The sequence below is a fragment of the Sorex araneus genome, chromosome 5 (assembly GCF_027595985.1).
Source record: "Sorex araneus isolate mSorAra2 chromosome 5, mSorAra2.pri, whole genome shotgun sequence".
NCBI lineage: Eukaryota > Metazoa > Chordata > Mammalia > Eulipotyphla > Soricidae > Sorex > Sorex araneus.
Genome location: NC_073306.1, coordinates 112,145,094 through 112,170,363, shown reverse-complemented (window position 1 = coordinate 112,170,363; position 25,270 = coordinate 112,145,094). Strand labels below are relative to the sequence as shown.

The window sequence follows — 25,270 nt, the reverse complement described above, 5'->3', positions numbered from 1 at the left end:
TGCTCAGAAATTATTCCTGGTGGTGCTCTGGGGACCATGTAAGATGCTGGGGATTGAAGCCTGTCGGCAGCATACACTGTACTATCTCCCTAGCCCTAGTTGATATTATTTCTATGTTAAAGAATGTCCAAAGTGGTTTGGAGACGGGTGTGCATTCGACTTTTGGGGATAAAAAACCTTATAGACATCCACTGACTCACTCTCTTCCTGGTCTAGTTGATCTATAGAAAGGTAACAGTGGTGTTGAAGTCTCTAGCTGTTGCTGTGTGCTACAGTACTGTCTGTTACTGTCTTCAAGTCTATTACCAGTTGTTTTAAGTACTTTGCTTAAAACAACTTTTGCTTTAGCTACATATATGTTTAGGAGTGTGAGTTTGTCCTGATTTATATATCCCTTGATTGTTAGAAATGACCACCTCTGTCTGTTACAACTTTTTAAAAATAAATTTATTTTTTTAATTAGTGAATCACCGTGAGGGTACAGTTACAGATTTACACATTTTCGTGCTCGTGTTTCCCTCAGACAATGTTTGAGAACCCATGCCTTCACCAGTGCCCATTCTCCATCACCAATAAACTCAGTATCCCTTCCACCCTCCAATCCCATCTCCCCCCACCCCACCCTGCCTCTGTGGCAGGGTATTCCCTTTTGTTCTCTCTCTCTCCAATTAGGTGTTGTGGTTTGCAATAGGGGTGTTGAGTGGCCATTGTGTTCAGTCTCTAGACTACTTTTTAAAGCCTGAATTGATGTTATCTGATATAAGCAAGGTGACCCCATGTTTTTTTGTGGGCATTGTTTGCTTAAAATATTGTCTTTCAATTTTTTACTTTGAGTCTGTGTTTAACTTTTCTGTTCAAATGTGGGTTTTTTGGTAGGTAGCAGAAGGTTAGATTCTATTTTGTTATTTTTGACTTTTAGATTTTTCTAAATTTTTATTGAGACACTGTGGTTTACAGCACTGTTATAATAGAATTGGTTGGGGCATACAATGTCTCAGCCCTAATCCCAATACTGGTGTTCCCTTCCTGCCACCAATGTGCTCCAGGTTACCTCACACCCTTCAGCCTCCCACTTGGGCAGGCATATAACAGGTTAATGTCACATTACTCATTCCTACAAAACTTAAAGAAATGGCAAATGGAAGTATCAGAAAATAAATTAAAAAAAGTCAACTTCTGACATTTAATTCTATGTTTTCAACTTTACTTAAACTAGTAGAGAGCAACCATATGCACTATAAGTGAATGCCACATGTTGGGAAGTTTCTCCTGTTTTTTAATGGAACTCTTTTAATGCTTCTCACAAAACTGGTTTCAAGGCTATAGAACCTTTAAGCTGTTGTCTATCTATGAAGCATTCCTTCAAATATGAATGATAGCTTGATTAAATGAAACAACTGGTAATGATACCTGAATAGAGTAATCTTGGTGAGGCATTCATTACATTGTCTTTTTTTTTTTGTATCATATCCTTCCAAACTCTTCTGACTTATAAAATCTCATTTGTAGATCTGCTTTACATCTTATGAGTTCTCCTTTATGTATGAGTTCCTTTTTTGATCATGCTGTTTGCAGTATTCTGTCTCTATCTTTGGTGATTTTCCATTTTTATATACTTTATCTTCATAAAAGTAGTTCACAATAGTTCATTACAGATAATATTCAAATACCAATCCCACCACCAGGCACCTTCCCACTGCAATAAGAGGTAAGTGTGTGAGGATTGTTGTACTTTATTCTGGAGCCATTTAAGCCAGAATATAAGAGAATACAAGAAAGTATGTTAGAAACCAAACAAATGTGTGATACTTTTGATAAGTAAGTGAGGTAGAGTGTAAGAGGTCATGCGTCTGCAAAAGCGGCCTCGCGCTCTGGAAATTCTGTGGCACTCTCTTCTGGGAGCTTTAGTTTATAGTCTCTGGGTCTTGGCCGTGGATGAGATTACATGGCACCAGGGCAGTTTGTGGGTGTGACTGCCAAGCTTGGGTTCTGGAGGTTTTCGGCTGCCGGGGTTCGCTTGAGGTGAGGAGGGAGACTCAACCGCCCCCCTCCGAGGTGCCCTGGTGAAGACAGCCTGGTGCGGGGTCAGAAGATTCTGTGGCGCTCTCTTCCGGGATCTTTAGTTTATAGTCTCTGGGTCGAGGCCGTTGATGAGATTACATGGCGCCAAGGACAGTTTGTAGGTATGACTGCCAAGCTACTGGAAAACTGGGGAGCTGCGGGGAGGAGGTCAGGTCCCGATCTGAGCGGGCTTGGAGATCTCAGTCACGGGTTCCTGCGTACCTGGGTTTTCCTGCCTGTCCGCTCTCCAGTGAGGTTCATTCTGTCTTGAATGAGGCTCATCCCCTCTTGGGTGAGGTCATCTGAGCGTGTGGAGAGTGGCCTTGAGCACGGCGGCAGTTGGGTTCTGGAGGTTTTTGACTGCTGGGGTTCTGCTTGGGGCTGGGAGGGAGACTTAACCCACCTCCATCCAAGGTGCCCTGGTGAAGACAGCCTGGTGCGGAGTCAGGAGATTCTCTTCCGGGAACTGTAGCTTAAAGTCTCTGGGTCTTGGCCACTGATGAGATTGCATGGTCCTGGGGGCAGTTTGTGGATGTGACTAGGTGTTTTTCATTCTGAGTTTAATGTGTCTTGGAGTTTTCCTTGTTGGGTCTATTTTAGCTTGGTCTATTTTTTCTGGGACCCTTCAGACCTCCTGGATCTTAATGCCTATATTCCTAAACTGTGAGAGATTCTAATTAATGATTACTTTAACTATAATGTCTTCATCACATTGCCTTCCTTTTCTTCGGGGCTCTGATGATTCTTATAATTGTTCCTCTTGAACTCATCCCATAGTTCTCTGGTTCTTGGAACACTTTGGTCTTTGCTCAGCAACTGTTGTTCTATATTAAATAACAGCTTCGTTTGATTTAAAAAATTAAAAAAAATTTATTTTATAAAGTAGTTCAAAATATTTGATTACATTTAATATTCAAACAATAATCCCACCACCATAACACCTTCCCACCACCATATTTCAGATGTTTCCATCCTGAACCTCAATCCCTGCCCCAAAGCAGAATCGAAATAATGTATTTTGTATTCCTTGTTCTGAAAAACTGCTGGAAATGCTACAAAAAGTATCCTTAAAGGAGTGGGTGTGAAGATTGTTATATTTTACCCAGGGGCCATTAAGCCCTTGCATAAGAGATCACTAACATGTTGTTAAAGGTTGAGCCTTGTGTGCTTTATAAAGAGTCTCTAATGTGGCACCGTTGGGAAGGACGAGTAAAGAGAGGCTGCTAAAATCTCAGGGCTAGGATGAATGGAGACGTTACTGGGCCTGCTCGAGCAAATCAATGCTCAACGGGATGACAGTGATATAGTGATATATATATGTATATATATGTAAAAAAGTATTTCCCTCTAAGATTCCCACTTCGAACCCCATCGGATGTGGTGTGGTACTCTTGGAGTATGGGTAGGGTGTGTGGTCACAGCCATGCAGTCCAGGAATAGGTTCACTCGTGGGTGAGGCTTGGCCCTAGCATGTGGAGAGCGGCTGTGAACATGGTGGTGGTGGAGTTCTGGAGTTTTTTGGCTGCTGAGGCTGGGTCACTTTTGGAAGGGAGTGGTCTCACCTCCCCCCACCCCACCCTGGGGTGCCTGAAGTGAAACAGCCTGGTGTGGGGTACGGCAGCATGGTTATGCTCCCTTCCAGGAGAGAAGGACATGCGATCTTACTGTTTTTAATAGCACCTACCATGCTCTTCATTCTGTCATTTTTAATTGCAGTAGTTTTCTTATTTTGACTCTTGTGCTTTGCTGACTGCCTGTGCCATTGTTTCTTTGTGTTCATTGAGCATCCTCATGGTGTCACTAAAGACACTGCTGAGGATTTACTGATCTGGTGTGGATCATGTTTTTGCTCACTGAACTTGGTGTCCTTACACATGTTTGTCCCCTTGCTTTTGCTGTGCTGGAGGTATGACTTAGATCTCCTGAGTGCCAGAGAAGCAGGCAGAAGGTCAGGCAGGAGCTGAGCTGCCCCTTACGATAGCAAAAGTCTGGTGTGGAGCCTCTACTAGCTAGGGAGAGGCTCTCCCTGCTGTTCTGGAGTAGGTCCAGTGATAGCAGCCAGAGGCGGTCTCACCCCGACTGGCAGAGCAGCCGGTAGAAAGTTAGGCTGGATTCAACTTTCTAATTCAGCTTGCCACTCTCTTAACTGGTGCATTTTATGCCATTTACATGGATTGAGATGATTTTTATGGAGTTTTGTTCCATCTTTATAAAATTTGATATATTTGTGAAATTTGCCTTGGCTTAAAGTAGCCTCATCAGTTATTCTTCTAAGTTTGCTTTGAGTGTACCTCCTGAGCTGCTCTAATCTGTGAAGTTCTGTATTGTTTCTTCAAATCCTCCTCCTCCTCCTCCTCCTCCTCCTCCTCCTTTCCTCCTCCTCCTCCTCCTCCTCCTCCTCCTCCTCCTCCTCCTCCTCCTCCTCCTCCTCCTCCTCCTCCTCCTCCTCCTCCTCCTCCTTCTTCTTCTTCTTCTTCTTCTTCTTCTTCTTCTTCTTCTTCTTCTTCTTCTTCTTCTTCTTCTTCTTCTTCTTCTTCTTCTCTTTCTTCCTTTACTTCTTCCTCTTCTTCTTCCTCCTCCTCCTCCTCTTCCTTCATCCTCTCCTCTTCCTATTCTTCTTCCTTTTCCTCCATCTTTTCCTCCTCCTTTTTCTCCTGTTTTCATGGCCAAATGATGTCATCTGGTATATCTGTAAACCTTAAGGACACTGATTTGTATGTAATTTCCTCCATTGATGTTGCTGCTTTTCATATTTTATCCCTAATGCTTTTGTCAATCTGATTAGGATATGCTTGGAGTCTTTTATTTGGGTCTCTTTTGCTAGTTACCATTTGGGTTTCTTGAACCTGGGTACTCTTCAACTCTGGAAACTTCTTTGTGATGATATTTTGACTAATGCTTCATCATGGAATTTGCCTTCCTGGGATTCTGGGAGTTTGATGATTGATAGTTCTTATGTTGTTTCTCTATCCCAGAGTTCTCTTGTCTTCTGTTCATGTATTTTAAGACTTTTTCCATCTTCTGCTCTTGTCATTTCACCTACTATTTTTTTTTAGTTCTGACATATGTGCCTGTAGTTTTCTCATTCTTTCTCTCCTGTTGTCTTGTGTTTTATTGGCTCTCTGTTGCATTGTTTCTTTGAGCTCCTTAAACATCCTCAACACTTTCTCTCTGAAGTGACAGAGAGGTCATATAGATGATTAATACTGACTGAGTCTTTAGTCACTCACTAAGTGTGTGGAGTTCTGTGGTGCTTTCCCATTGCTCTTATCTGTAGGGCTGTCAGTTTATCAGAAGATTCCAACTTTGTCCTGTGTTTGTTGTGGAGAGAGGGAATATTGTGTGGCTACTGCTGCAACCTTGTGCTTCTGGGAGGCCATTAACTCTGAAGGACTTGCCCTGGGACCTTATCTCTCTCCAGTGCTCACCTGAGGAAGTAACAGAGTTTGGTAAGCAGTGGGATGTTGCTGCAGGTAACTGCTGACTTGCAGCAACTCTGAAGGGCAGAAGCTGGCTATTTTCACATAGCTGAGTTTTAATGTAAGCAGATCTTATTATCTTGACTCATACAGTTATTCAACAATTATGAAGTATACTAGAGAATCTGAATATCTTTTGTAATGGGTAAGGTGACTAGTCCAATCTAACTTTGCTCTTCTGTGTATGAAAAATATTGATTTAAGAGAAATTTGGTTCACTTTACATTTCTAGGCTGGGAGTTTTCCCTCCTGACTCCTATTAATCATTTCTTGCATTTGATGAGACCATTTCTTTAAGTATGTTTCATAAGTCTTTTGATTGTTTTAGCTCTGTGTCTTATAATACTGCAGTAGAACTCTAATATCTCTGCATATTTTTCTTCTCTGCAAAATGTTTCTTCTATTTTGTATTTTGTTATTCTCTCCTGCATTAATTCTTCTTTATAATAAAAAAATCACAGTATGGGGGCCGGAGCAATAGCACAGCAGATAGCACCTTGCATGTGGCCAACCTGGGTTCGATCCCCAGTATCCCATATGGCCCACTGAGCAACACCAAGAGTAATTCCTCAGTGCAGAGCCAGGAGTAACCCCTGAGCATCGCTGGGTGTGACCCCGAAAAGAAAAAAAATCATCATAGTATGTAGCTTTTTGTGTTTGTTTTTGAGCCCACTCAGAAGTGTTCAGGAATCACTCCTAGTATGGATCAGAAAACCATATGGGGTGCCAGGGATTAAACCCAGGGCAGCTTTGTATGAAGCAAGAGCTTTATCTGCTGTACTCTCTCTCTCTCTGACCCAAAAGATCTGTCTAGCTTAAAGAAAGGAGGGGGTGTCTATCTTATGAAAAACAGACTCTGTCTTACTTTCCAGAAAGAACCATCAAACTTCAGTCAGTTTATTTCATTTGCCTTCATATTTCAGACATATTTTTTTCAGGTACTCCTTTACTAATTTAGATATTATTAACTTTTCTCTATGGAGAGAGATTTAGCTCTTTTATTTTAAATCTGCTGCTCCAGCTCCATACCTTATTTTTCATGTCTCCATTCTTTAAAAAACATTTATAATCTACTTTGCTTACATAAATATTTAATGTTATGTAAGTGTAATCATGGCTGATCCCTATCAGGGATTCTCAATGCGACTCTGAAGAGTTCTCCAGGAGATCTGTGAGGTCAAAACTATTCAAAGACTAAGTTGTTATATAACCTTGTCTCTCTGTTGGCACCAGGAAAGTATTGAGATCGTAGCACAAATCAAGAAATGTCCTCAACGTTTACTAGAGCTTATCATACCCTTCACTGCCACATACAGTAAAGCAACAGTTTTTGTTGTCTTAATATGTTGAAATATTTTGGAGGGCCACCCCTAACTGTGTTCATGGCTTACTCTTAGGTCTATGCTCAGGGATCATTCCTGGTGGGGCTCGTGGGGGACGATATGGAGGACTATATGGAGCCTCGGCCAGCTGTGTGCAAGACAGGCACCCTACTTACTGTTCTGTCTTTCCAGCTCCCAAGTTGACAACTTTTTGTTTGTTTTTTGACTCACACCCAAAACAGTGCTCAGGAATTACTCCTGAATCTGTGCTCAGGGGCCACTCCTGGAGGGTTTGGGGATGTGGAGGTTGGTCATGGAAAAATAAGTGCCTTACTGCTTACTCTCTCTCTAGTACTCCTCTGCTAGTTTAGGCATTATTGACTTTTCTTTTTTTTTTTTAATTTTATTGAATCACCATGTGGAGGGTTACATAGTTCTCAGGATTATGTCAGTTATACAATACTCAAACACCCTTCCCTTCACCAGTGCCCATCTTCCATCACCAACTCCCCCAGTATACCTGCCGCCCCCTCCCACCTCCCCAGTCCCCACCCTTGTAAGTGATAAGTTTCACTTCGTTTACGCTTTATCTCGATTACATTCCATGTTTCAACACACAACTCACTACCGTTGTTGGGGTTTCCCCCCAAAAAGAAAAAGACAGTCCTATTGCCAAGGAGGCATTTGATAGTTCTCCATTGCTAAGAATATAGAGATATTAAGGCCCGCTGTTTGTTACATAACTTTTCTTTTTCCCCCTTGCCCCGCGCCACCGAGTTCACGCCTGTTTAGTAATCGCCACGCTGTCTGACAAAGGGAAAAAAACCCGAAAAGGATGGTTATTTCCCGTCATCAGGAGGCGTGGGGCTCTGGCTTAGTTGATAGACTAGTAGAGTGTCTGCAAGCAGTTTCTGGAACCGAAGGTCTTGCGCTGGTATCGGCCCCGGCTCGAGATTCCACCAGCGTCCCACTGTTCCATGTACATAATTTTTCCCCTTATATCCCATTCCCACGCCACCAGGTCTGTTTGCTTAATGGACATCACACTGTAGTTGACGACACGCCGCGTTTCTTCCCGAGAAAGAAGAAAATTTCTTCTCAGCCGGCGTGGGGATACAGTCTAGAGAGATGGCTACCACTTTGATTGCCTTCAATATTTCAGCAACAGACTTACTATTCTTGTTAGGATCTCCCACAAAAGTCCGACCCATTAAAAAGGAACCATTACATATTGCTGATGCTAAGATGACATTAGGTTTTGGGTTTCTGTATAAAGTCCAGGAAAAGTACAACCAGAAATAACATCACTACAAACTTTTACCCTTTTATGGTGCTCATAAGATGGAGAAACCTAGAGAGAGGCTCGGCGTCTCCATTGCGCTGTGCTTGGGAGGAAGGAGTTGAGAGAGAGAGGTTAAAAGAATTGGGGGATGCCCGGTTTCCACTGTCTCAGCCCGCTGTGGGTTCTCCGATCCCGTGCTGGAATTAGTTCAGTGGGCTGCTTGGAGTCCAAGGGCGCTTCCTTGGGCTCTTCCATCATGCTCGCTCCGCAGCAGGGTCCAAAGGCCATTATTGACTTTTCTATATGGAGGAAGGTTTAGCTCTTTTATATTAAATCTGTTGCTTTAAATTCATGCTGACATAATTTTATTTTTTATTTTTAATTAATTATTATTATTATTTTTTGCTTTTTGGGTCACACCTGGCGATGCACAGGGGTCACTCCAGGTTCTGCATTCAGGAATTACCCCTGGCGGTGCTCAGGGGACCATATGGGATGCTGGGAATTGAACCCAAACCCAGGTCAGCCATGTGCAAGGCCCTACCCACTGTGCTATTGCTCCAGCCCCTAATTTTTTTGTTTGTTTGTTTTTGGGTCACACCCAGCTATGCACAGGGGTTACTCCTGGCTTATGCGCTCAGGAATTATTCCTGGTGGTGCTCAGGGGACCATATGGGATGCTGGGAATTGAACCTGGGTTGGCTGTGTGCAAGGCAAATGCCCTACCCACTGTGCTATCGCTCCAGTCCCTTGACATAATTTTAGTCATACCATATTCTTATGGTTTGGAGTTTCATGCATTTGTATTAATTTAGATGTCACGCTTATGATTGTCACAGTTATGATGTCACAGTTATGATTCTTGTGACTAATCATTTTTCCTATCTAAATTTCTGGCCAGAGAGGTAATTCCATTAAAGTGGCAGGCAATTCTTCACATTAATGGACAATTCTCAGACACTAGCAGGGTGTTAAAGAATTCAACTCAATTATCACTTTCTCTTCCTTGATATAGCATCAGATCTCACAGGTTAAGAACTCACCTCCCTTATGACTCACTGGCTACATTTTATTAACTAGATTACTGGTTTATTCTAAGATGTAACTCATGTGGAAGAGACAATCTAGGGCACAATATACTGGAGACATGCCAAACTTCCAAATCTCCAGATGTTCACCAACTTGAAAGCTTTAAACTCCCATCCTCTTGAGGTTTTTAAGAAAACTTTGCTTTTATTATATGACTGATTAAATCAGTGATCATTGGCTATGGAGTCTACCTTCAGTCCTTCTCTCATTCCCAAAGGTCAGGTGTTGGTTTCAAAGTTCTAATTTCTAATCACACAGCTGGATTCACTAGCAAAGAGTTTGCATCCTGGTGGTATTAAAAATACTACCATAACAACAAAATATTAACAAAAGACACCCTTGTCACTCTCAACTCAGGAAATTCCAGTGGTTTGTGGATCTGAGTTAGAAACCTTGGAAGAAGACCAAATACATGTGAGAAAAATATTTCTAGTAACTGGGTTTCTGATTGAGTTTTCTGATCACCATTCAAGACCCATTCCATATTCCATATTCCATTGAGGACTTTCTGCAGGAGACTCAGTGTCATTACCTTCATACTGTGTAGCTCAGGGATACAGCATCTTCCTCATACAGAAATTATAATTCAAGCAGTGATTGAGTAAAAATGGCTAGTGAATGACTAAATGGGGCACATAATGAATGTTTGTTAATTTAAGTGCATTTTTTTGATTTAGGACTCATAATCATTTTGGTGTTCCTGTTTTATAAAATCTATTGTCTGTGCTATTTTAATTCTGATAGTGATTTTCAGTTCTTCCATGAAATTAGCTACAAAATAATTACATTTTTGAACACCACTCTTTTAGGAAGTGCTATTTACTGTTTTGGATGCTTCAAAAGGATTCCTAGTTGGCATTAAGGATATGCTGTCAAATGTATTTTTACAAGCTATTCTTGCAACAAATAATTGGGGTGCTTTAAACCAGTCCAAACAAGGGGAATCTGAAAAACTCATTTTTATTGATACCATCAACAGATACCTTTCATTTTTGGATGGTAAGTATAAAATTTAATGTTTGGAAAGTAATTGAAAGCCATTAAGTAAATAGTTATTAAATATAAACATTAGAGAATTTTTCCATCTTAACAGAAGGTATTAATAAAAATTATCATAATAGCAAGATTCTCTTCCTGTATTATTAATGAAAAATGTCACTGTATTTAAAATGTATAATTTATTTTTTAAATGTTCAGTTTTATTATTTCCTTTTATTAATGTATATAATTTTATTGAAATTATAAGTAAAATCACTTAAATATGGACTGTGTTATCACAAAGTGACACCATGTTTGTAATTATAGGTTGAAGCCTTATATTGATGCTAAACACTTCTTAGCAATATTTTCTTCCTTTTAGGAGCTAGAATAAGCATTGAAGGAACAGTTACATTAAAGAAGATAGACAATGTTGATTTTTCCAAACTTCATAGTTTTGAAGAAGTAACTGCTGCAGCTAGCAATTCAGAAACTCTTCGTAACCTAGAGGATGTGCTGATGATATGGTACAAACAGATTGAACAGGTGAGCTAACAAGTGTAACTATAGTTACATGAATCAGAGTTCTCATCATGCAGTGTCCTATCCATTGCATTTGGTCCTTGAAAGTAAAGGGAAGATATGAAGATATGAGGAGTCTTCAAAGATTGCTTGGGAGCCCAGCCATCTGACTCTAGTGCAAAAGTCATTGGTCTCTACGGGACACATACAATTAATTTAAATACATTTCTCACTTTTAGATGGAAGCTATAACAGTATGGTGTTACAGTGGAATAATGAAGTCTCAGGCATAGCCAAAATTTAATCTTAGTACTGCATTTATTGTTTATAAATCAATAAGAGAGAGAGGAAAGAACGCAATGAAAAGACTATAGTGATAAATTATTTAGCTAGACGTTAAATAAATAACTCCTAAAATTCAGTGAAATGGTCTGTGTTGATAAAGATTCAATCTAAAGTCACTCGTATCAGTAATATAGTGGCAAGTCTGCAATTCTCAGGCCAAATAAAACTACTGAAAGCAGAGGTGGTAGTTGGGATATATGTGCAATTGGAAACATTCTGAGGTGCCTTCTTTATGCTATAAACATTATCCCCTAACAGCTATTATAAACTTTAAAGAGGGTCCTAAGAACCAACTCTTAGCCATTTGGTTCTTGAGCACAGGACAATGGAACTAGAGAAGAAAATCTTCAGCTAAGGAAGCAGAGGGTCATTTGAGCAGAGCCAGAGGAAAGCGGCTCCAGTTTAACCTTCTGAAAATCATAGTGGAAGGAGGGGGAAGGAAAATGGAAATGGAAAAGGTGGAGGGATTTGGAAATGTCATCAAGGACAGGAATACTGGCTATGGAATTCACTTTTGGATGTCACTTGGTGATTGAAGCAGGTGATTTTTCTCACCAGAAGGTGACTTCTGCAGTCACCTGTTCATCTGCTGGAGGAAGGGGGAATTATAACCCATTCTGAAAAGTACAGACATGCTGTACATAATGGCTTGGGAGAGCCTCTCTGCTTATTAAGATGAAAAAATACAGATGTCCATTCATAAAAAAGAAGAAGGAAAAGAAAATAATCTGAACTTTCAGGAAATTTATTAACTTGAAATAATGAAATCAGATGAGGCAACTGCAACAATCTGCCCACAGTCAATGCAAGATATTGAAGATATTTTTTAAAAGTACATTTAAAATAAAGATTTTTGTTATATACAAAAATTAATTTAAAATGAATTATAAGGGTATATATAAAACTCAATAAAACAAAGAAGATACATGTAGCAACATGGATGAATCATAAAAGAGTTCTGAGTATAAAGTCTTTAAAAAGTAATGTTAAAAAATTAAAAAGTTATAAATAACTAAGCATAATATAGGACACTATAAGTGGTTTCTTAAAGAAGATAGAAAGTTTCTCATACTTTGATTTCCATTTCCCCTGGAAATGGAATGGGCTACATTCTAGGAAGAATCCAATTTGAGATGCCTTTTTTTACTCAGGTAGCATAAGCTTGTATCATTTTATAATATTTTAGGAGTGATTGAATTAAATTTTTAGTGAAGTAAAAACAGTTTTACTTAGGAAATGATGAAGGGAGGGAGGGGGAGAGAGAATGCATATTTTATTAATTAATTTTTTGTTTTGGTTTAAACCACACTCAGTGATGCTCTCACAACTTACTCCTGCCTCTGCGCTCAGTGGTCACTCCTGGGGAGGGTCAGGATTAATTACTCAATAAATTTAGGGGTGTTGATATTGAACCCAGGTCATCTATATAAAAGGCAAGTGCTTCATTGACTTTATTGACTCTTCCCAACCCTAGATTTTATTAGTTTTTAAGGTCTCATTATTATGTTATTTATCTTTCAATAAGTTTAAAAAAACCTTCCCAACTGTCTTCAAAGTTTGAATAAAAAAAAACACATATAGCAAATCTAAAATTTTAAAACAGTGACATGTGGGTGTGCAGACTGCTTTAACACAATGTATGCTCCAGGCATTCTTGCTCAACAGACCTTGTGTCTTTGAATCTACGTGATTGCTTCTTCAATTTATTGAAAGATAGATAAATAAATTCCTACCGGCAGAGGAACCCAGGTGTGCGGGACCCGGGGATGAGATCTCCAAGCCTGCTCAGATCGGGGCTGGCCTCTTCCGCCCAGATCCCCCATTTTGCAGTAGTAAGGCGGTCACATCCACAAACTGCCCCAAGCACTGTGTAATCCCATCAATGGCCAAAATCCAGAGACTATACAACCAAATTCCCGGAAGAGAGCAATGCAGAGTCTCTTGCTCCCAAGCCTGGCTGTCTTCACCGGGGCCCCTCGGAGGGGGTGCATTGTTTCCTTCCCGCCCCAAGCAGAGCCCTGACAGCCGAAGACCTCCAGAACCCAGACACAGCCTTTTTTTTTTTTTTTTTGGTTTTTGGGTCACACCCCACGATGCACAGGGGTTACTCCTGGCTCTTCACCCAGGAATTACCCCTGGCGGTGCTCAGGGGACCATATGGGATGTTGGGATTAGAACCTGGGTCGGCCGCATGCAAGGCAAACGCCCTTCCCGCTGTGCTATCGCTCCAGCCCCCACAGCCATTTTCAAGGTCACTCTCCACACGTCTCCATTCGTCCCTGTTGAGTGCTAGTGTAGCCCAGTGGTGTCTGCTCGCACCAGAAGCATGAAGAATAAAAAAGAAAAAAACTTCATAGGTTTTTTTGAAAGCCAACTATGTATTTTGCTTCATTATATTCTTAAAAATCTCATCATTAGTTGTTATGAAAGCTATAGATATAAAAAGCACAGACTAATATAACAAACAGCCCTGTAATCACCACCAAGATTACATGATTGCCTTTGGCTGTATTGGCTCCACCCATTTTCACTGACCACAGTATTCCTCTTCTTCCCTCACTCTAGGTGATCACTACCCTAGTGTTATTGTCTTTGCCTATTCCCTTACAAGTTTTACTGAATATTATATCATATAGATTTTGCGTTATATAGCTTGAACTTGAAATACTATAGTATCTTATATGATAACCCAGTTATAGTATTTATAAGTGGATATGTCATATGCAGATATACATACCTGTATTTATATAATGGAGAGTCTTTGCCATTTGATGGTGGTGGCATGTAGTAACATGTGTACAATACTATAGTAGTATTATAGTAGTGTTCAAATAACTATAAACTTGAACACTACTATAACACTATTACCTAAACTATAGTAAATTTTTATTTTGTTAATTTTTTGCTTGTTTTTGAAACTTACCCAGCTATGCCCTGACATTACTTATGTTCAATGTCAGGGATCAGTATATTGGTGGCTTTGAGGGACCATATGGGTGCTGGGATTGAATGTGGATTCATCGTGGGCAATGCAAGCATCTTTTTCTCTATGCTATTGCTCTGGATCCAACAAAAGTAAAAATTTTGTTTGTTTTTGGGTCACACCAGGTAATTCAGGTAATTCTCAGAGGTTACTCCTGGGCACTCAGAAGTTATTCCTGGCAGTACTTCGGGACCATATAGGATGCCAGGATCTAACTTGGGTTGGTTGTGTGCAAGCCAAATGCCCTACAAACTATACTATCTCTCTGGCCCCTAAATTTTAAAGAATTTCCTATCATTCCCTTTAATAATCGGTACAAATTAGTGTAATTTCATTCATCTAACTGATGTCTGGTATTTCTCTATGAGGAAATAAACTTACTACATAGATTTTCCAACATTTAGGAGACGTCTAGATGATGCCTGATATATTCTGTTTAAGAAGGTAAAAATAATTCATTAATCCACTCCATCAGAAAGACAGTCATTTCTACTCTTTTGGTTCTGTAAACCATACAAATACATCGCCAGTGAATATCTTTGAGCAGTCCTCCTGCTCTGAGAGTTTCCCCATGGAATTTCAGGGAGAATTACAAGATTCTTTTATGGGATATTATAAAATCCCTTCAGATCGTGATTATACTATTGTGCTTTGTTTGTAGACGCATATGAGAGTTTTATTTCAGTTACAAGGAATTGTCAGATTTTTAATTATTGTCAATGAGTTGGTGTGGGACGGTACTTTGATTTATTTGGATCACCCTGTGACATGTCCTGTATGTGCTTAATGGCTATAGGTTTTCCTATCATTGAATGGTCTGCTCACGTTATTTAGTCTTTTTTCTAGATTAGATGCAGGTGTCTTACTGAATTGTTAGACTTTAAATAATATTTTATGATTATTTAAAGCATTCAGGGTGGTATGGCTGTGGACTAAATAATTTTTTTGGATGGTAATCATTTGTTGGCTCCCATTGTTTTTGCTTCTTTATATATATGTATATATATCCATATATGTGATGATGGTATTTTCCCAATTTTCTTTTGTATTTTTTTGCCTTTTGTCTGTAGATACCCTTTCTAGAACCTCTGTTACCAGATTTAATAGAAATAGAAGGTGATAATGGCAAACTTGTTCTTGGTTTTAGAGTGATTTTTGAAAATAAAATTTTATTTTAAAAATAACTGCTATAGAATGTTGATATTTACACCATTTACCAGATTAAAATTTATACTATTTATCATATTAAAGAAGTTTCCTGAGGCTGCAGTGATAGTACAGTGGGTAGGGCATTTGCCTTGCATGCAGGAATATGGGTTTTGTCCCTGGCATCCCATGGTCCCCTAAGCCCATTAGGAATAAGTCTTGAGTGTAGAGATAGGAGTAAGCCCTGAGAATTGTCAGGGATATGTCCCCAAAAAGAAGTTTCTTTTTTCTCTGAAGAGGTAACTCACTGGACTGAGCTCATGTTTTGCATGTGGGAGGACCAGAACCAATTCTGGCACCACATAATCCCTTGTGCCGTGAACCATCTCCAAGCTCAGAACCAAAAGTTCCCTGAACACAGAGCCCAGAGAGTTTCTATTTATTTATTTTTTTTAAAAATTTTATCACCATGTGGAAAGTTACAGAGTTCTCAGGTTTATGTCTCAGTTATACCGTATTCAAACACCATCCCTTCACCAGTGCCCATATTCCACCACCAAAATCCCCGGTATACCCCCCGCCCCCCACCCCAACTGTATAACTGATGAATTTCACTTCATTTTCTCTTCACCTTGATTACGTTCCATATTTCAACACAAAACTCACTATTGTTGTGGGAGTTATATCCCCAAACAAGATAACCCTAATAAGGAGGCATTTGATAATTCGTTTTCCATTCAAAGATTGTATGTTTTCAGGTTTTAGAAAAAGTCGCACGGCTGCAAATGTGGCTGCGCGGCTTGGATGTGTCCCAGTCCCGAATCCTGGAGCCGTGTTAGTTGCTGCTCAGTGTCGCCAGGGCTCCATCTGGAGAAGGTGTGCTGGCAGCACCTCCTCCTTCCGGCCCCCCGGTGTTGCTGGCCCCGATTCGGGTCCGGAGCATTGTCCGGGCCGCGTTGCTCACCAGAATGCCTGCCGCTTCTCTGTGGATTGTGGCAAGATGGCGCCGAGGGTGGGTTGAGGGCGTGACTTCCGGCAGCCGGGACCACTTGGAGTTTTGGGCTGACGCCGCCCCACTCCAGTGACCAGAGAGTTTCTATATTTGTGCTCTACCTCAAATATAGAAGATTCCTTTTATTCTAAATTTGCTAAGTTTTTAAAAGTGTTTTTTCCATTTCAGAGGTCATTTCCCTATTTTAAGTTTTTTTTTATTTGGAAAGTTGCAAATGAAATATTTAACTAGAAAGTATTTCTATACTTTGTGAATATTTTTGATTGCAGGTCCTTATTGAAAGTGAACAGATGAGAAAAGAAGCTGATGATTCTGGTCCACTCACTGAATTGGAACATTGGAAACACATGTCAGCCAAATTCAATTATATTATTGAGCAGATTAAAGGCCCCAGTTGTAAAGCTATCATAAATGTGCTTAATGTTGCACACTCCAAATTACTAAAGGTAAAAGTTCTTTTAAAGGTTTGGTACATTTTAGAACAAGTAACTAGAAAATTACCTTTATCAAATTGTACCAGTATTATGTATTTAGAACTGCTAACCTCTGAGTAAGGATTTCTTGTGTCATTTGTATCACTTGTCATCCCTTGCTCATTGATTTGCTCGGGTGGGCACCAGTAATGTCTCCATTCATCCCTGTCATGTGCTAGAGTATCCCAATGGCATCTGCTCGCTCCAGGAACACAAAGAGCCTCAAACCATTCGTTCAGGGTCTTGATGAAGAAGTCTGACCATCTTGCAGGTGGGCAGCCAGGCATTCATTTGACGTCCCGTCATCTCCAAATCACATAATGTGTCCAGCCCATTGATTTTTGGCACCTTGGCAAACAAGACAGCGTCCCTGATTCTCGATCATCGATGGACGTTGGAACTCTGGATTCCTTCTCTCACTTGAGTGAAACGTGATACTCCAATCATAGCTCTTTCGATTCCTCTTTGGGAAACCTGAATAGAGTTTTCATCCTGTTTTCGTAGGGCCCAGGTCTCTGAGGTGTATGTTAGTGCAGGAAGAACGGTGGAGTCGAAAAAATGTGCCCAGAGTCAGAGTTTCTTCATCCTCTTAACAACTTCTTTGATGCTCTTGAAGGCGATCCACACCATTCTCTTCCTCCTGTGCAGCTCTGGTGCCAGGTCATTCCTCATGTTAAGTTCTCAACCTAGGTACACATAACTGCTGCATTCGGAGTTGCTTGTTCCGTTGAGAGCAAATGGAATGTCAGGAACTAGTCTGTTTCTCATGAACATTGTCTTCGTGAGATGCAAGTGCAGTCCGACCTTTCCACACTCACGGTCGAAGTTGGCCAGCATTGGTGCCACTTGGCTACTGTTTGGTGTTATTAGATCGATGTCATCAGCAAAGTGGAGGTGGGTAGTTGCTGACGGTCTATCTTCATCCCATTCCTTCCCATTCCAGTCATTGCATGACGTTATTGAGGGTGGCACTGAAGAGTTTGGTGAAATGGTATCACCCTGCCGAACCCCTCTCTTTATGTCAATGATCACTTCCTTGTAGACTGGTGAGATCCTGCTGGTGAATCTGTAATACAGCTCACAGAGGATCGTGATGTACTTAATCTGAATGCCCTTTTTGTCTAGGGCTTCGATGGCCACTTTAATCTCAACAGAATCAAAGGCTTTCTTTAAATACAAGAATTTCTTGTATCATTGTTATTTCAGGAAGTTTAAAAAATAAGTTATTAATAAATTATAATCTTTTAGTTTTTGATTGTTTTGGAAATTTTGAGCCAATATCGGCTTATTGAAACAGAACTGCATAGAAAGGTAAAGATAAAAATATTCTTTCTGCATGCTGAAACTAGACTATGGACCAAATATTATGGCCGCTTAGTACTTGTACTGCAAATCATAACACCGAAAAGGAGAAAGAGAGTAAGAGAGAATATACCTGCTACAGCGCAGGTAGGGGATGGGTTGGGGGTGGCGGGAGGGACACTGAGAACATTGGTTGTGGAGAATGGGCACTAGTGGAAAGACGGGTACTGGATCATTGTCTGACTGAAATGCAATCACAAAAGTGTGTAAGTCTGTAACTATCTCATGGTGAGTCATTAAAAAAGAGAGAGAGAGACCAAAAGATTAAAATTTCTTTAAAAAAATTTTATCATCAAACATCCTCACTAATCCATTTCCTTTTCTACAGGACATCTTTATTTAGTTTGACTTGATTCTTTTTCAATTTTTTTCAATTCCTTTATTTTTAGGAAATAAGTGTATGATCGTTTTTGTAAAACATTTAAACAGAATAGATAAAAAAAATTGCAATCATGGAACTTCCTACCCCCAAGTTCTGTTCCTGCATGATAAACAATCACAGTTCTGCTTTTTTTGGTATATCTTAGTGTGTTTCTACATAAATGTCATCCATTTGTAAACTTGAACATGAATAGAGCTGAATTTTTTTTTTTTTTTTTTTTTTTTTTGCTTTTTGGGTCACACCTGGCGATGCACAGGGGTTACTCCTGGCTCTGCACTCAGGAATGACTCCTAGCGGTGCTCAGGGGACCATATGGGATGCTGGGAATCGAACCCGGGTCGGCCGCGTGAAAGGCAAACGCCCTACCCGCTGTGCTATTGCTCCAGCCCCAAATAGAGCTGAATTTATGTAAAAGTTCACTAAGAACATGTTAAATTGCAATTTTGTTTTGCATTTCTAACTGTTAAAAATCACGTGCAGTGTAATATTCTTTAATCTTGATTGTAAATATTCTTCTGCACCTTGATATTAATAATCTTCAACACTTTGATCATTAATGTAATGTAGGATATTGGCTTGGATCCTAGAATAGAAAAAAAAGGCATTAGTAGAAGAACTGGGAAATGGAAATTAAGTCTGTTGACAATATTGTATTGATGTTACTTTCTTAGTTTTGATCACTGTACTATAATTATAAAATATATCATTATCAAGGGATGTGAGGAGAAAAGTTATACAGTCCTACCCAAAAAACACATTGTAATCAAAATGGCAAGAACCAAAGAGAAAGACAGACTACTTAGTGGATCAAGAGATGAGAATAGCTTCAAACACAAATGATATGACATAAGAATCATGAGAAGCCATTATTAACAATGTTTTAAAACTCAGAATCTCAATCAATTTAAAAGAAATAACTACAGATCTCCCACATGAAACTGTATAAGCAAGTGAGAAGTGGAATGACATATTTAAAGTTCCAAATAAGAAAAGTTTCTAACCTAGAGTTCACTATCCTGCAAAACTGTTATTTAGTTTGAAGGAAGGATACAAATATTTTCAGACAAATGAGTTGTAGCATTTGTATAACTAAACCAACCCTGCAAGAATTATTGAAAGCCTGTCTATAAAAAGCAAATGACTAATGGTAAAAACAATTAAACTCCTTTAAGAAAATTACAATATAGCCCTTAAAATTAATAATATCTCTGAATGTTAGTAAACTATACTTTCCTATGAGTACTCTACTCCATAGAGTAGCTGTATGGATGAGGAAACAAATGCATCAGTTTGCTGCTAACAGGAAACATGCTTAAATTCACAGGGTAAATACAGACTCAGTGTAAAAGGATACAAAAACAATACAAGCCAATGGTAGACACAAAAAATAGAATATGGGAAAATCAAATTTATACTAGATCAAACAATATTCAATCTTAAAAAAAGGTAATTTAGAGAAAGGGATGGATACTACTTATTGTTTAAGGGATAATAGACAAAGAAGTACTAACTTATCAACATATTTACACCAAATGAAAGGTCATCAATGTTTATAAAGCTTCTTCTCACAGACCTAAAGAAACAATAGTAGTGGGGGGCTTCAACATTCCACATTCACAACCAGAGAGATAAGCCAGACAGAATATTAATAATATTAAAAGAGATAAATGCGGAGTTGGAAGAAGTGGGATTTATGAACATAAACAGAGTTATCCATCCCCAAAAGCTGAATACACATTCTCTAGTGCACATGGAACATTCTTTCGAATAGATCACATACTAGCAACTCAAAAATACGTAAATTTACAAGCATAAAATCATACTCAAGCACCCTCTCAGACCATACTGCCATGTAATAAGAAATTAACTTTATTGAAGATGGAGAAAAATTCCAACACTTGAAGCTGAACTAACACTACTAACAAATGAATCGAAGGGAAATCAAGGAAGAAATAAAAAGATTACTTGAAAATAATGAGAATAAAGAAACAAACTATCAAAATCTATGGGACAGAAAAAGCTATAATAGAGCAGAAACTTTATAGCAATACACATATGTTAGGAAAGAAGAAAAAAGTCAAATCAAAAACCTAAACACACATCTTAAATGCCTGGAGAAGGACAACAAATGACTTGCAAAAGTAGTACCAGGCAGAAAATGATAAAAATTTGAGCAGAAATAAAAATATAGAAATCAAGAAAGCAATGCAAAAAGTTTATAAAGCTGGAGCTTGTTCTTTGAAAGTATAAACAAGATAGACAAATCTTTATTTAGGCTCACTAGAAAAAAAGAAAATTCCCTGGTAGATCAAAGATAAAATGGAAAAGTTACAATTAAATATTCCTCAGAAATTTAAGATATCATGAGATGTTTCTATGAACAAAATTTTGCTGTTAAGCTGGAGAACTTAGAAGAAATGGAAAGATTCTTAGATTCATGTAATCTTCCAAAACTGAGAGAAGAAGAGATAGAAGTCCTGAACAGGACAACCCAAAGCAAGGAAACTGAAACAGTAATTAAGAATCTGCTCAATAATAAAAATCCTGTCCAGAAGGGTTCATGGGTAAGTTCTATCAAAACTTCAGAGAAGATTACTGCAGTTGATCCTTAAACTCTTCCAAAATATTGAAGAAAAGGGAATTCTTTCTAACACCTTCTATGAAGCTAATATTACACTAATACCCAAAGCAGACAGAGACACTTCTAGAAATTTAACAGTAAAAAACAATGGTAAAAACAGCAACAAAGAAAAAAATCATTTCAGGTAAAAGTGTGTTCTGGTTTAAGTACACCAACAGGTTGTTAATTTCAAACGGAAATACCTTCAGTTTTAAATTGGCAGGGGGAGGGGGCTTCCAAGCCAGTCTCCAGGGAGTTTGGGAGACACTCCAAAGTGTTACCCCCAATAGAGTCAGCAGTTCAAAGCAAGGATTCAATGGTGTGTGCTCAGACCTTAGGTACTGGATATCATCAAGACCACACTGAGGGTGCTTGGGGGCCTCAGGCCCACACTGGCAAGCTTGTGGGGGACACATGGTGAGAAGGATTGAACTGGGGTCATGAGTCTTAACTCTTGTATTTACCCAGCCCAAGTCTTCACAGTTACTATTAAATAGTTTAAGGAAAAAATTAATATTTTTTAGAAAAACTTTTATTTTAGTATGTGTATGATTGGAGGGAAAGACTTAATTTTCTTGATTATACCTTAGCACACTGGTATATTTGTGTATTTCATATAATTCTTGCATTTCTCTTAGAATTGGCGTGATTTAGATGCAAGAATCACAGATACAGCAAATGAATCAAAAGATAATGTCAGATATTTGTATACTCTAGAAAAAGTTTGTCAACCACTCTATAACTACGATCTAGTAAGTATTCTTTTTAAAGTATAGTTTAAAAGTCATTGTATTTAGCCTTCTTGGAGTTGGATGGGCGACCTCCCCCCACCTGCCTGTACTTCCTGGAAACCTGGCAGCCACAACCAAGTCCCACTGCCTCCTCCATGCCAGCCCATCTACCAGTCCTGTTTCAGAGACCTAGAAATAAATCTTGAAAGAGATCAATTAGCTGCAAAAATTTCCCAGATACCTTGTCCCTGCTGAGACCTCTGGGGCAATCTTGGGAGGGGAGCAGGCCAACTTCCCACCTACCAAAGCCCTGGCAGCTGCAGTCAAACCCCAAGAGCTGCGGTCATGCCTCCGGCTGGACTGCCCAGTTAGATATTCTGAATTTTCGCAAGCAAATGCAGCTGTGCAACATCTCCAAACTCTACAATACTAACATCGCAGTAGGAGCACACCAGATTGGATGGGAATGTAAAGTAGAAGCCAACTAATTTTGACGAACAGAAACACTAACACAGAAGAAGTCTTAACTCAAACAACAGCTTAGTAAATTCTCAGACAAGGATTATTGTTCCCATGGTGAGGTACAACAATTTTCAAAAATTTTCTTTTATTGAAGTATATTTTGATCATTACATTACTCTTCTAGTGGTAACAGCAGTAAAAAATAAATTTCTGTGGCCTGTAACTAGAGCAGGCTTGAAGGGTGGTTGAAAAAATCAGTGATGGAGGGAAGGTGACAGTGGTGGTGGGATGGGTGTAGGAATATAGAATGCCAGTAACAAATTATCATAGACCACAGTGTTTAAATAAAATGAGAAAAATTACTGCATTTAAAATAATTCAAATATGTATTTATTGAAAACACAAACTTCAGAAGAGCTAGTTAAACAAAATATTTGCATTATATATATTTCTTTATGGCTACTTATGTGTGTATTTTAACCTACATGTAAATATATAGTGTTATATAATGATGGTATAAATGTTCCGTTATACTGTTCTATGTGTGCTCTTAAATACTTAAAATTTTTCATTGAAAGAGGTAAAATTGCAGAAAGATACAATTAAAAATTTTGACAAGGTTATACATTTTAGGATATGCTAATTTCAACTTCTATGTTCAAAAGTCTTTTTTTGCATAATTTTATCTTTTAGTTCGTGTTGCTTTTAGTTCTTTTCAAACAATTAAAAAATGTTCAGTTGCTCTAGTCATGGATATGCATTGTGAAGGTGAAATTTTTGTTATTGTTGCTGTTGGTCTTTATATGTCTGATATAGGGCTATTTCAAACATTTTCTTTTGTAAATAAATACTAAAGTATTGAGTCATATAATCATCCCTTCTTGTAGACCTGCTGTTCTGTAATTCTTTTCTTTTTTGGCTTTTTTTGGGGGGTCACACCCGGCGATGCTCAGAGGCTACTCCTGGCTCTGCACTCAGGAATTACTCCTAGTTGTGCTTGGGGGACCATATGGGATACCGGGGATAGAACCCAGGCCAACTGCATGTAAGGCAAATGCCCTACCCACTTTACAATCTCTCCAGCCCTGCTTCTGTAATTCTAAAAACTTTTTCTATCACATTTTCTTTATTCTTTTCTTTATTTTCTTCTTTTCCTTACTATTTATTTTAATTTTTGATATTTTGTCTCCTGACCACATCTAGAGGTGCTCAGGGGCTATATTCCTGACTCTGTGCTCGAGAGTAACTCCTGATGGTGGTCAAGGGACAATATGTGATGCCGGGGATTTAAACCAGGGACAGCCCTATGTGAGGCAAATATCTTTTAACCCTTCTACCATTTCTCTGGCCCCTTTATTCTCTTCAAAACAACCAGCAGTTGCTTTTGGGATTGTAACATCATTAGAATAAGAAAAGTGTAAAGAGTTCATGCTTCCATTTCTTGCTGTTTAATATTTTGAACTAATGTTACATTTTATCACCCTGGGATACATACTACTGTATATCTCACATTCAAAATGTCCATACCATGTGTATTGATAGTTCAGAACTGTTACTCAGGGGTTGCTATAATAAATAATGATGTTTAAAACTGAGATGAAGGGCATTTTCCTAAGGGCTCGTTTGCTATTCTCCCCAAACCTACTTTATTGGAATTAGTGATACTTCACTGACATTGACTCATATTATGGAGTTGCCAGAAATTCTTTCTAGTCCTATTTGCATTAAAATCTTTTTGACTTTAATATAATATTAAATATGAATTCTGACATTCAAGGTTAAATTGCAAAGTTATGTTGTAAATATCCGTAAGTTATAGGAAATTGTTTTGTCATTCTTATACCACAAACCTAGGACGTATAGTACTTTCTGGTTTTATTTATCTCATCAACATCTATTTATTTATTTATTTTTGTAGTAGCATTTTTTATTATTTAAATTTATTTATTTTTTAATTAGTGAATCACTGTGAGGGTACAGTTACAGGTTCACACATTTTCGTGCTTGTTTTTCCCTCATGCAATGTTTGAGAGCCCATTCCTCCACCAGTGTCCATTCTCCACCACCAATGAACCCAGTAACCCTCCCACCCACCCCCAATGCCATCCCCCCTACCCCACTCCGCCTCTGTGGCAGGGCATTCCAATTTGATATCTCTCTTTCCTTTTGGGTGTTGTGGTTTGCAATAGGGGTATTGGTCATCCTGTTCAGTCTCTAGTCTACTTTCAGCATACATCTCCCTTCCCGCGCAGAATCTCCAATCACATATTACTTGGTGTTCCCTTCTCTATCTGGGATGACTTTCCCCCAGCGTGTATCTCATCCACATTTAAAAATGCTTTCATTTTTAATATGTTTTCCTTTTTAATGGCGTGATAGTACAGTGAGTAAGGCACCTTGCCCGCAGACAATCTGGGTTTGATCCTCAGCAACCCATATGGTTCCCTGAGCACTGACAGGAATGATTCCTGTGTGCAGAGCCAGGAGTAAGCCCTGAGAAAACTAGGTAAAATGCTGTAATATATTTTATTGTCCTGTAAATAAAAGACTCATTTGAGTGATGATGTGACTTTATCTTGATTTTTATACTTTTTAAAAGAGCAGGGTTTTGAGGGGCTGGAAATATATATATATATGTATATATATATATTTATTTTTTTCTTTTTGGTTTTTGGGTCACACCTGGCGATGCATAGGGGTTACTCCTGGCTCATGCACTCAGGGATAACTCCTGGCCGTGCTTGGGGGACCATATGGGATGCTGGGAATCGAACCCGGGTTGGCCGCGTGCAAGGCAAATGCCCTACCTGCTGTGCTATCACTCCAGCCCCAGGGACTGGAACACTATTACAGAAGGTAGAATGCTTGTCTTAGATTCCCAGAATCCCTGAGCCTGCCCGGAATTATCCCTGAATGCAAATCTAGGAGTAAGCCTTAAGTACCACTGAGTGTGGCCCTGTCCCTCACAAAAATAGCAGAGTTTTAGGAATTAGGAAGATAGCTCAAAGGAAGAGGAGTAGA

The 25,270-nt window shown here is 39.1% G+C and overlaps 1 protein-coding gene across 1 annotated transcript in view; it reads left to right on the top strand.

The window, feature by feature from the left end:
• Nucleotides 1-25,270, top strand: part of DNAH8 (dynein axonemal heavy chain 8) — a 414,847-nt gene that overhangs the window by 12,445 nt on the left and 377,132 nt on the right. Inside the window, exons 5-8 of the mRNA XM_004619333.1 lie at nt 10,043-10,232; nt 10,594-10,757; nt 16,489-16,665; nt 21,695-21,808. Coding sequence (XP_004619390.1) covers nt 10,043-10,232; nt 10,594-10,757; nt 16,489-16,665; nt 21,695-21,808 — 645 coding nt within the window. The remainder of the gene's footprint in view (nt 1-10,042; nt 10,233-10,593; nt 10,758-16,488; nt 16,666-21,694; nt 21,809-25,270) is intronic.